The sequence below is a fragment of the Branchiostoma floridae genome, chromosome 5, assembly GCF_000003815.2.
Source record: "Branchiostoma floridae strain S238N-H82 chromosome 5, Bfl_VNyyK, whole genome shotgun sequence".
Classification (NCBI taxonomy): Eukaryota; Metazoa; Chordata; class Leptocardii; order Amphioxiformes; family Branchiostomatidae; genus Branchiostoma; species Branchiostoma floridae.
The window spans coordinates 1,921,301-1,934,122 of record NC_049983.1 but is presented as its reverse complement, the minus strand read 5'-3'; the positions used below and the strand labels follow the sequence as shown (position 1 = coordinate 1,934,122).

Here is a 12,822-nt window from a genome sequence, read left to right as displayed (position 1 = left end):
CATTTTATCTTACATTGTAAATTGTATCATAAGGAACGAATTGCGCTTTATGAACATATCAGAAAAGAGTTCCCATATTTGGGCGATACGGAATACACCGTGTTGTATTTTATATTTATCTGTTCCTATATCTACAGCTGTACAAAGAAGCGAGAAGATGTCGGCCATCCTATTAGCCTAGTACATTCAATTAGTTAAATTGTATCTTGTTGTCTCTGCATATGTCTGTTATGTCTGTTATCAGTGACCTGTACCTAGCCCGTCGAGGCATGAATGTACAATAAAGGTCATTCATTCATTCATTCATTCATTCATTCATTCATTCATTCATTCATTCATTCATTCATTCATTCATTCATTCATTCATTCATTCATTCATTCATTCATTCATTCATGCAGAGGGTTTCTTGTAGGTAGTGGGGTATAGAGGTGAATTATCAAATTCTAACGCGAATATCACACGGTACAATAGCCAATGCAAGGCCGTGCAATGGTAAAGTTGGATCTACGCATTAAGGGTGCGCTACTTGGATACCCAGACATACACGTAGACAGAATCATCGTAGGGGATGGAAGCAAAATCACGATTTTTTAACCGGATGGTTCTCTCGTTCAGAGTTTTGAAGACGAAAGTCTGAGAATCACTGACGTTGCGTCTGCTCCTGATGAGAACATTCTGGTTACGTCAATATATAACGCTGTTCAGGTGTACAAGTACTCTGGACACAAGCTATTCGAAGTTGGAAACAAACCGAGCTTTCTATTTGGAATTTGTATAGACTCCTCGGGTCATAAAATTGTGTCGAACGACGGAGAAGAGCGAATAGAAATGTACACAAGCCAGGGGGAGTTTGTCAGGGTCGTCGTTGATGTCAAAAACCCCAGGAAACTCGCTGTAGGTTCTGAAGGACAACTAGTGGTAAGTAATATGAAGGACAACGCTGCTACCATCTTTCCGTGACACACAGTATCTCCGTGATACTTACAAAGCTCTTTTTTTAATCGCAAATACAATGTTTTGAATGACATATTCTTAATTTAAAGCAGTACTAAAGTCCATAAGGAAGTATTCTTTTCCAATCGGTTTCCAATTCAAATCGGCTAATGTTTAGCTCTTGAAATAACAACGATACACTCAAATCACATCATCTTTATAGCTTTAATTTGTTAACTTGATGTTAAGGTTAAGTTTCCTTATCGTTTTATACTATGGGGAACCAGCTGCATGTATAGGCGACCTACGATAATGCAGCACAAGGTTCATCCAGTGACTATCTATTCTATGTGTATGACAGGTCTGATGCTTGGAGAGACTTACATGCCTCCATACCTAATATCCCGTGGCTCGTGTATACCCATCGTATGTGTGTCCGTTTCTTTGGCTGGCCCGAAAGTTTTTGACATGCTAAAAACTTTCGGGGTGCAATTGAAGTGGAGAAATATCTAACGGCAAAGTGTATTCTAATTATATTTTAACTATTCTAACTGCAGTATGATCGCATACGGCATTCCAACATTATTCGAAACATTTTTATCTCAATTCGATGGAGACTGGAACGGCAAGCCACTTCGAATCCCGCCTGAATGTGCCCAAAAGAATGACTGGAATTCAGTAGGAATTCCCGGGAATAGAAAAGACATTTCATTCTGACGGCATTTTGACTCATTCCTTCTTGTGTGAAGGGTCCATTTGGAATTCCCTCCCGAAACGCCTCGAATGTGGCACGAATTTTGAAAATACTTCATTCCGGCTGGTTCTGCTTGATTCCTGCTAATTCGGTTTCAATGTGAAAGCCATATTAACATTGTTCGATGCTTTTTAAGTTTTCTCCCTAACCCGGTTTAAAATCACTGCCAACGTTAAAATGTCCCTAGGGGCGTTCAATCATATCTAAATATGTAGCCAATAATGTTAATCATTTCGAAAAAAATGTAAAGTTTACTGTTGTAACAAACGTTACCGGTAACGTTTGTTACCTACTCTGTAATACATAACCAATGGGTGAGAGAATGATAAGTTACATTTTTTGGCTATGGTGGTTACAAGAGGAATTTTCCTAAAGAGGTTGATTTCACTGTAAAACAAGCCGATTTATTTCTTTTAACTAACAATTGCCATTTCTTACATTTCAATGAGAACGAGTGTTAAAGACTTTAGGATTCTTGAAAACCATATTTTCTGCTTGCATATGACAAAATTAGTTGTAAAGGTGTAAGAAAGGGTATTGAATGTCAGACATGCTTTACTTGGTACCATCAAAATTGTTCAGGTATGTCACACAGATTCAAAACAGTGATCTGGAATGGTCGTGCTTCAAATGTGAATGTGATCGCCTAAACTTCCCTGAAAACCTTAATTTGTCAAATGCCACTCCTGAAGAAATACCATCCATTGCTTGTCCGCCTAAGAAAGGGCGTAAGAAGGGCCTTATGTTCGTACATCAGAATATAAGAAGTTTGCCAGCAAAACATACTGATCTCGAAATCCTTGCTACAGAAAGTAGAATGGATATCATCGGTCTAACCGAAACACACCTGAGCGACGATTTCCCAGACGATACCATACAGGTACCGGGCTACTTTCTTCTCAGGAAGGACAGGGGGTCGAGACATGGGGGCGGGGTAGCATTCTACATTAAGGACTCTATATCTTTCAAAGAAAGAAGCGATCTCACTGTTGAGGGTTTGGAGGCCCTGTGGATTGAGTTAACCCCACCTAAGTCAAAACATCTCCTCGTCTGCTGTGCTTACAGACCACCCAAGGATGAACACTTCTTCGAACTATTCAGAGAAACACTTGACAAAGCATCTGATAGCAATCTGGAAATAACAATCATGGGTGACCTGAACTGCAACTTTCTGGAGGACAAGGGGCCTGTCGAGGAGCTCAAGTTCTTGTGTGATGCTTATGACCTTAGCAACGTCATAACCGAACCAACAAGAGTGACTGAAGGATCCTCCACCCTTATTGACGTCATCTTAACGTCTAACCCTAGTAAACACTCTAACAGCGGTGTTTATAAGGGTTCGCTAAGCGACCATCACCTTATCTTCACATATCGTGGATTAAAGAACCCTAGGCCACCCCCTAAATACATTTCCACAAGAATCTTTAAAGGCTTCGATGAGGGAAAATTTAGGGAAGATTTGGCCACAATTCCATTGGACACTCTTAACATTTTGGACTCCGTGCAAAGTATGTGGGCAACATGGAAATCACTCTTTGAAACCGTTTGCAACAAGCATGCGCCTCTCAAGAAGTTCCGTGTAAGGGGAGAGGACTGTCCACCATGGCTCACACAAGATATACGGGAGATAATGGCGCTTCGTGATAAAGCCAGGCATACGGCTGAGTCGACCCAGAGCCAAACTGACTGGGAAACCTACAAACAGTTGCGTAATCACACCAAACGCCTAATCATCTCGAGCAAACGAACATACCTGACTGATGAAATTAACAACGGAAATACCAATGGCATGTGGAACTCACTCAAATCTCTGTTAGGAAAGACCAAGTCGTCCAATATTTCCTGCCTCAATGATGCGAATGGAGATATGTGCTCCTCGCCATTGGAAATCGCCCAGGAACTTAACAAGTATTTTGGCACCGTTGCCGAAAAGTTAGCACGTGGTATTAACACGGGGATGTCACTTCTCAGCCCACTGCAGTTCGTGCACCGTTGTCTGGCTCGTTTCACCTTCAGTCAAGTAACAACAGAGTCTGTCCAACGTGAACTCCTCGCTCTGAAAACGGACAAAGCCGTTGGTCTAGACAACCTTAACAACAGATTGCTCAAGGCTGGGGCTGAGATCATCGCACCATCTCTGACAAATTTATTTAATGAATCTCTGCGAAGAAGCGAGTTTCCAGATGACTGGAAAAAGGCGCGTCTAACGCCCATTCATAAAGCAGGGGATAGAGCAGCACCAAACAATTACAGGCCTGTTAGTATACTACCTACTGTCTCGAAGATTTTGGAGAGAACAGTACACACTCAATTGTACAAGTACCTGACAGATAACAGTATTCTTACAGAGGCCCAGTCTGGTTTTCGACCAGGCCATTCTACTCAGTCCGCAGCACATCTTCTCACAGAGAAGTGGCTCGATGCAATGAATGATGGTCAGTTGACAGGGGCGGTGTTTATAGATCTCTCCAAGGCGTTTGATACGCTGGATCATAATATTCTACTCCAAAAGCTGTTTTGCTATGGCATACAGGGGGGCGCACTGGATTGGTTTACGTCTTACCTGTCTAGTAGGCAGCACTGCACTGCCGTTGATGGATCTACCTCTGATTTTCATCGAATGCAATATGGAGTACCCCAAGGCTCAATATTGGGACCGCTCTTGTTCTTGATCTATGTTAATGATATGCCAAATTGCGCCCAATTCTGTAATATATCAATGTATGCAGACGATACCGTCATCTACTATTGTAGCAAGGATGTCAGTAGCATTCAAGAAAATCTTCAGAATGATCTTAATACTCTTTCACAGTGGTTTATGGCAAATTCATTATCAGTGAACAGTGGAAAGTGCAAGTTTATGCTCATTGGTACGGACAAAAGGCTTAACAGTTGCAAAAGCCCAAACCTGTCCATCAATGGGGCAGCATTAACTGAATGTAAGATGTACAAATACCTTGGAGTGCTGATTGACCGTAATTTAAACTGGAAGTGCCAAGTTAATGCCATTTTGTGCAAACTCAGGCGATCACTTAGCATTTTAAAGCACGTCCGCACTTTTGTTTCAACGCCTACCCTGTTAACTTTGTACAATTCCATATGTCTGCCACATATTATGTACGCTTGTACTGTCTGGGACTCTGCGCCAGAACGGGAGCTGGAGAAACTTCAACGGATGCAGAACCGAGCCGGCAAGTTGATTCTACGTGCCCCATATCTAACTCCATCGGCGGAAGTTCACTCACGTCTGGGATGGAAGGATGTGAAGTCGCTACACAAGCACCACAAAGCCCTACTGGTATACAAGGCCTTGAACAATAAGTTACCACCCTACATACGTCGTATGTTCACCTTTTGCAGGGACAGATCAGTCAGGACCACCAGACGTAGTGCTTCCGATCTTCTAGTAGTACCTAAGCCAGTGAGAGAGGTCTACAGACGATCACTAGCTTACTCTGGTTCACTTCTCTGGAATTCACTTGTACCGGAAGCCAGAGCTGCAACCTCAATCTCTAGTTTCAAAAGAATAGTGACACGGTAGCGATCCTCGAACGTGTATGGAATCAACGAGCCAATGATTGTCATTTGTTTACATTATTATTATTCTTTCATTTATGTATGTATGTATTTAGAATTCCTTTTTTTTCTGTATGATCAATAGGAATTTTGTGTCAATATGTATATTATTAGGTGACCCCTCACCTCCTCCATGTATGCTCGACCTCCACGAAAAGCGGCCTAGTAGGCCGATGGAGTATCTATCGAGTCAAAATAAAGGCACAAACAAAAAACAAACAAAAGCTACAAGCTATTTGCACGTGTCCTAACTGTCGAAGGAAGATTATATGCCACACACTGAAATTTATATTGCCACTACTTGCGCCAGCCAAACGCCGCTGTTTGTGATGTAAGGAACAAAACTTACACCAATAAAAAGATATAAGCACCCGGCTCACCGGAGATCTATGTATTACAGTGTCATAACCAACGAGAACTGAAACTTTTTTGATGTTTATCAAAAATGACCTGCAAGGCATTGTTCGACGGTGAGTGTACCTAAATAACAATATGTGTCAAGTATTAGCAAAGGAAATTATTCTTTTTGTAGCATATTCAACAAAGTATGTAAATAAGACCCTAATTTGTGCGATTTATGTCTGATAATACTAAACTTAACGTAGCTGCCAAATTGCACAATGAAATTCTCATTTCAAACTATGCTGTTATAACAATTTCTCATTAATTAAGCAAATTAGTTACTTGATATTTCTGTCTTTTTCAGTTACATGTCATATGTTTGAATGTCCTATTATGAAATACCGTGGATTTATAAAATGTCCTCATTAATTATGCAAATTTGCCACGAATTTGCATGATAAGCATTTGATTATGGAATGCATCTCTGAAGCTATCTACATTCCAAATATGAAGATCCGCCAAACCATTCCCGAGTTATTCCCCTCTAAAGGGATTATGCAACTTAGCAGACGCGAAAAAATTCCTTTGCGTATTATTGTCAAACGGGCGCACACTGCACTATTAGGCTAGCCCCTGAGGCGTCGGCAAAAATAATAAATAACCGTTAACACCAAAATACACAAACTTCTTTATATAATAATATGCTATTGAACATCATGCCATCAAAAACCATAATATCAATACCTTTAGAAGGGTTTGTATTTTTGGCGCAAACTTTTATACTATTGTTGCTACGGATAATAAGAAAGTGTCGCCACCGTTTAATGTAATTACCTGGTAAGAAGAAGCAAGAGCATCAGGTAAGCTGTTCAAATACGGTTTATACAAGTAGAAAACATGTAGTGTGTGAAATCTGTACGAAAGCCTATGTTATTAAGGAATAATGTTATGGTAACATGTAATGTTAGAAAATTTTAATCTTTACGTCATTTTTGTCCAATACCATTTAATTAAACATTTGAATAAAATTCCATTTCACGTATCATTGTACTGATTGTATCTAAGCATAGAGCAATGAGTTGAGAGCTGGAACTATCCAATCATGATAGAACCCACACTTCTTTTTTAAGTCCTGCTCGCCTTCCCAAATGGCATACATCTCACTAACCGTTATGCCGTGTGACGTAATCAGGTTCTTGTACACACACGGGTCATAGGTCAGCTTATCGCAACAGTGGAACTGTTTATTCTGCTTGGGGGTGATTCCGAGTGTTTCTAGGCACATCCCAATATACACGTCTTCTAAGGGGAGGGGCTTGGTACGAAGTGACATCTGGTACAGAAGTGGTACCACATCTGAAGACATGACGTACCCTGTCCCTCCCGCGGTGTACCATGGGAATGTCTCCTTCGGAAAGTCTTCAACCGAAACGTACCATTTACTCATGACGTCACGCCTTGGCTGTGAACCTTTGAGGACAAAACCTGTCACCAGTCCAGTCTTGTCTTTCAACATTCTTAACGTCTTCACCAAGTTTAAGACGTTTACGTAAGTGTCGTCATCTGTTTTCATGAGGTAGCCCGCCTTGGGACAAAAATACAAGAACCACTTTAAGGTCATTACAGTCTTAAGGGTAAGATTTTTGTAAGAATCTTTAAAATTTTCTTGAATTATGTCTTCATGCATGGCATCTTCTTTTTCTATGGCCCGTTGTAGGTCTTGGTTATCTGTCGTTCCCAGGGCAAACAATGTCCTGATCTCGACCCCAGGTATATTTGACTGGTTCCCCCATGTTGCACGGATCGCCTGTCGGTGGGTCACGTGACCGTGTGCAGTGTGCACAATGATGACGACAAATACGTCACTTCCGCCATGTTCACACTTCTCCTGATGAGCCACAGTGAACCGATATGGGTGTGGGTTGATTATTTCGGCTTGCCAGTCCAGTTTCTGTCGTTGTTTATGATGAAATCCTCCTGTAGCTAAGTCATCATAACAATACCAGACAACCGTAAGGGACACCATCAGCATCGTCACCGACAGATGCCATCTGAACTTTCTGCAGGTATTCCTCATATGGTATCCTCCATCACAGGCTTTTGATCCGATCTACTGTCTCGTAGATATCTGCAAAACAAACGATATCTTATTTTGGATCATTATAGAACAAATGCTGACACTTTACCTTCAACACTGAAATAAACTATAGGGACTTACCCCTCTATATTATGTCAATCTCCGTCGATCTTGTTCACAAAATGACCCTTTTTATCTCAAGTAGTGACGTCAGGAACATACCACTTTTGCAGGAGGGTGTCATAAGTATCAGAAAGTCTATGCCGTCCCCCGTCTCTATTTTGGATCACAGGATCCTTTTTATGACGTTCTAATTACAGTACATGGAGCAACGTTTTAAATTATCAACCACGCCATAAGCTCCAATCAAAGTTATTCAGGCTTGAGTATGTTTTATAGCCTTAATGTAAAATGTTTATAATTACGTGCTTTTTTATGACAGCAGTAAAAACAAGCAAAACCACCCGCCATTCTTTCCCACACCTTGACTCTCCGGGCACTCTCCGGGTACACTACGGATAACCTCGTTGTCATTGTATCCCATGTATTCCCCAAACCTAAATCAATTTTTTAGCATTTTGTTTCTTGTGTTAGGAGGATGCACCAAAGACCAAAAAACATCATTTGCAGACTGTTCTTATTCGTAATCTTTTACTCACGAACCATAAAACATTGTCACCAAATAAGATTACGTACCATTGAAAGATTGATGCATTGTGCGTAATAAATGTTATTGTGATATTTCTACAGTTACTGTATTTACCTCCATGAAATGTCATGGAGGTTATATTTTACCCCTTGTTTGTCTGTGTGTCTGTCTGTGTGTGTGTGTGTAAACAAGATAACTCAAGAACGGCTTGGTGGATTGGTTTCATACTTGGTGTGTTGGTAGGGTGTGATAAAAGCTGGAAATGATTAGATTTTGGGCCCCCTAGCGGCTTACCTTGGTACTGCACCGCAACTTCCGGGTTTGCTATCTCGTGTTCTGAGCAAGCTATGGTCACGATTTTGGGGTGTTAGATAGCTCTTGTGCTCAGGAATAAGTGACATAAGTTCGGGCCCCCTAGCGTCTAGTTTTGGGAAAGCAGAGGCATTTTTGTCAAAAACTTCTGAAGACGATAACTCAAGAAGGGAACAACGGATTTTCATCATTTTTGGTATGTAGGTACCTTAGACAATGTTTTACAAGATAAAATACTAATTATGGAAAACAAAAGTACATTTGCATAATTAATGAGAATATTCTATCATAGCAGTTTTTCAATGTATCTCTAGTTCGAGACATGCTATGGCCTTGACATTTTGGTGGTAGATAGCTTTTGGTGTCATGACAAAGTGGGGCAAGTTTCAGTCCCCTAACATTTAATTGTGGAACTGCAGGGGTGTTTTTGTCAAGACACTCCAAAGAGGATAACTACAGACAGGAACGACAGATTGCCTGCATTTTAGGCATGCGGGTAGCTTAGGCAAAGAAGTTCATAATGATATACATGTTATGCAGATGAGGACTTAATTTGTATAATTAATCAGGAAATTGTATAGTTCCATTGTTTTCAATAACTGGACCTCAATACATGTAACACATGTTAATTATAATAGGTGGAATATAAGCAGATACCAAATATGGTAATGAGGAACTTATTTGCATAATTTATGTAAAAATTGCAAAACCACTTTATGATTAATAATGGGAATTTTATAACTGACATGTGTACGTTAGTCAATGATGAACAACACCATGCATAAATTATGTTAATGTGTTAGTCAACTGCATGAAATTTACGAAAGCTCTAAATTTTCATGGAGGTATGAGGTCGCCGAACTCTAGTTTTTTCTATTTTTTTATTTGCACGTATGTTTCCATTGTCTTTTAAAAGCATTGTCTTAAACATATTTTCATGCCTATTTGTTTCCATTAGATATCGTGATTTAATTATCATTAAAGTTGTCTTCCATTGTTCCTGGCTTGTTAAGTAAAAAGGAAAATGAGACCCAAAGAATCAGACCTGATATTCCTTACTAGCCGTCCTTGTCCCCAGACTACAGAATTGACTCTGACAACATGCATTTATTAACTACAGAATTGACTCTGTCAACATGTACTTATTGACTGAGTTGGCTATTCCGAACATGCACTGTCATGGCTGCCCAGTTGGCCTGCTGACAAAGACTGGGACAATAAAACTGGAATATTATGTTACAAATTTAAGACCATATATCCGTACACAAAATAAAGCGCTTTTGATCAGTCCTCTGATCCTTATTAAGCTGAAATGACCCAAAGCCCACTATCTCAGGGGAGTGAAAGAGGCCATTTACATCAGAGCCCACCAACCTTCCCTCAACCGAGACGGGGCCGGTACAGACTACTGAGCACCTTTGACCCTTTGCTGACGTCACACTTCCAGCTTGATAGGATCAGAGAACTGATCAAAATCTTGTTGGTAAGCGCTTTATTTTGTGTACGGATATAGGGTCTAAAATAATAACATAATACAGATGAACTTACATTCAAGTATAAAAGCTGGAATATAACATGAGCAGGATGATGATCAATAGCATCATTCTAAGTAAGTTAAAACAACTATTTAAAAGATAAATCGTCTATAATAGCAAATACATTGTCTGCAATTGTACCTACAGCAATATGTACAGCATGAGTTCAGGGACAGGAAATACACAGTCATGTCATATGCCGTTGTTCATTATCAATATGCAGTAACCATATGTTGAAATAATCTATTATTCAATCAATCAATTAACCAAACCGTTAGAAAAAGCAAGCGAATATTCTACAAAGCACTGTAACGACACACACCAGCCTTATAAAGTCTCAACAGAAGAATTGACCCCCCACCCCCACTGAATGCATCAAGGCGTAAACAACAAAAAACATTAATCTCAAAATCCCAGTTGAGTGAGTCCATAATGTTCCTCTGAGAAAAACAACTGCCCTTTGAAAACCAACAGTGCATTGTGTTTGTTAACAGGAACCAAGTAACGTTTACAAAGAAAATTACTCACCATTTTTTGTATCAGTAGTTGTGGAGAACGAAGCTAAACGGATATGGTGTGCCGCTGTCACCTTTGGACGCGACCATTCACTTCCGGCAGAGCGAAGTGGTCCAACCTGTTTGTACATTTGCATAAAAAGGCCGGAGGGTCAGAATAAACTGGTTCCTCACAATTAACAGTTGACCAATGAGAGACCTGTAATTAACGTTACGACCAATTAAAGAATGACTTGTACATGTATGTCCGTTTAATATTTTTATTTTTATGCTTTTATTTTTCGTTTTTTTTTTTTTTTTTATTGAGGTCAGCGATCACAAGGTATGGGATCGGCCTTTCAATGCATACGAGAGGCACTTGTTGAACTTTCTCCCTAGCCTCTAGTGAAGGTCTTGGACCGATGTGGACTTTGCAATATCGTAGATAGCTTACTCCCCCCCCCCCCCCCCCCAACCAATTACGCCAACGAGAATAAATGTAACGTTTAAGTGGTGTATTTTTGCCTTTCTGTGGACAGGTGTACCATACAAATTTTACGGAATACATGCTGTTCAAGAAACCTACTGGTCAACAAATCTTACTCAGTCGTGCTGATTAGAACCATTTTTGCTCGGTCCCTTGAGTGGTTACTCTTGACAGGTTTGACTGTACTCATTTTCTCACTATTGAAATAACATTCATGTTTGGTGTCTGCTGAAGGCCTAGTAGGACATTTCAGGATATTCTGAAACCCAGGGCCTCAGGGGTCTGGTCCAAACACCCAACCCTAACGCAACAACTTATTTTCAAATACCACAAATAAACGATTTACAAACATGGAAAATCATTCTATGTAGGTTTGAACATCAAGTCGTTATCCAAACATTCTACAGTACATTGACCAGACAGTCAGAAGAGTCATTACGTGATCCAAGTCACCATTTTCTGTCCATAAATGATAAATGAAGACCTTTATGGTACATAACAAACCCATTAGGTTAGTAGATGTCGCAACAGAAGAATAGTTGACAGATAAATAATTTACATACAACGTCAACCTGACACAAGAAGCATATGCCATTCTGTAGTTATCTTCTTTGCAATTCCCCTGCAATTCAAAAACTATCCACTAGGAGCGACAAGGGCTACATATATTATTTACTACCGAAAAACCATCACCATATTGGCATGTTCAAAACACGAGATCTCAAGGCCAGAACTTCCACTGATAGGGGCATCGAAATACAATCATCGTCAGTTTTTTTCTCATCATAATAATACATGTATACCAAACATAAAACCGATCCATCCAGCCATTTTTATCTTGTTCACGATGTCACTGACATTCCGCGGAGATAAAAGGACATCTATTAATATTTTAGAGCTTTGTGCATCCCTGTTAGATAGTCGACTCATCGTCAGCTTGCCATTTCAGCCTACAGGGCTAATCCAAGGGCTCTGATTAGTGAGTGAGTGTGTGTGTGTGCGCGCGTGTGTGTGTGTGTGTGTATGTGTGTGTGTGTGTGTGTGACAGAGAGAGAGAGAGAGAGAGAGGTATTTGCAGATTAGTCAATATATAACAGTTCTTGTAATAGCGTTTATTGACAGTTGACGTAACAGTTTGCATTTGATTTGATTTTTTTATAATTAGAAATTATTGTAGTAATGACGCATTTTCCATTGACTTTCCAATAGGATTGCATGCATTGCTGGTATATGCCGTTACTAGAGAGCTCCCCCCCCCCTCCCCCATGGAATGTAATTACATTACGTGGAATGTAATGTGAGACTGTAAAGAGAGTAGCACTGGCCGAGAACAAGTAGGTTGTACCAGCTTGCAGACACTATTCAAGAACACTATAAGCGATCGTACACTAACCCTGCCAAATCAAACGTATGAATTCTGGATGTAGGGTACACTATAAAAATAGTAGTAGTGACCGTGAACAGGTTGATTGTACCAGCTTGCAGACATTGTTTATGAAGAGTACCCAGTCAAGCGTATTTCACCTACCAGATAAACAAGAGGACTTCCTGAATTCTTCAGATCTTGCCACGGTCGGCTGGGTCGTCGACGTATCTTTTCAGGTACAGATCTTGGCCCTAAGACTTGACTTCTTCCTTATTCCTGGTTGTGTGGTCTACGAG

General features: G+C 40.2%; 1 protein-coding gene across 1 annotated transcript; it reads right to left on the bottom strand.

Annotated features, from left to right (window-relative positions):
- Positions 1–6,483: 6,483 nt before the first annotated feature.
- Positions 6,484–12,822, bottom strand: LOC118415164 (beta-1,3-galactosyltransferase 1-like). Its single transcript, XM_035819545.1, has 3 exons — positions 12,689–12,822; positions 10,708–10,813; positions 6,484–7,734 (listed from the first exon to the last, which is right to left on the bottom strand). Exon 3 carries the CDS (start codon positions 7,681–7,683, stop codon positions 6,667–6,669), a length of 1,017 nt encoding a protein of 338 aa, XP_035675438.1. The 5' UTR covers positions 7,684–7,734; positions 10,708–10,813; positions 12,689–12,822; the 3' UTR covers positions 6,484–6,666.

Coding starts and splice junctions, on each gene's coding strand:
- LOC118415164 (XM_035819545.1), bottom strand. CDS start 7,683: ATGAGGAATACCTGCAGAAAGTTCAGATGGCATCTGTCGGTGACGATG.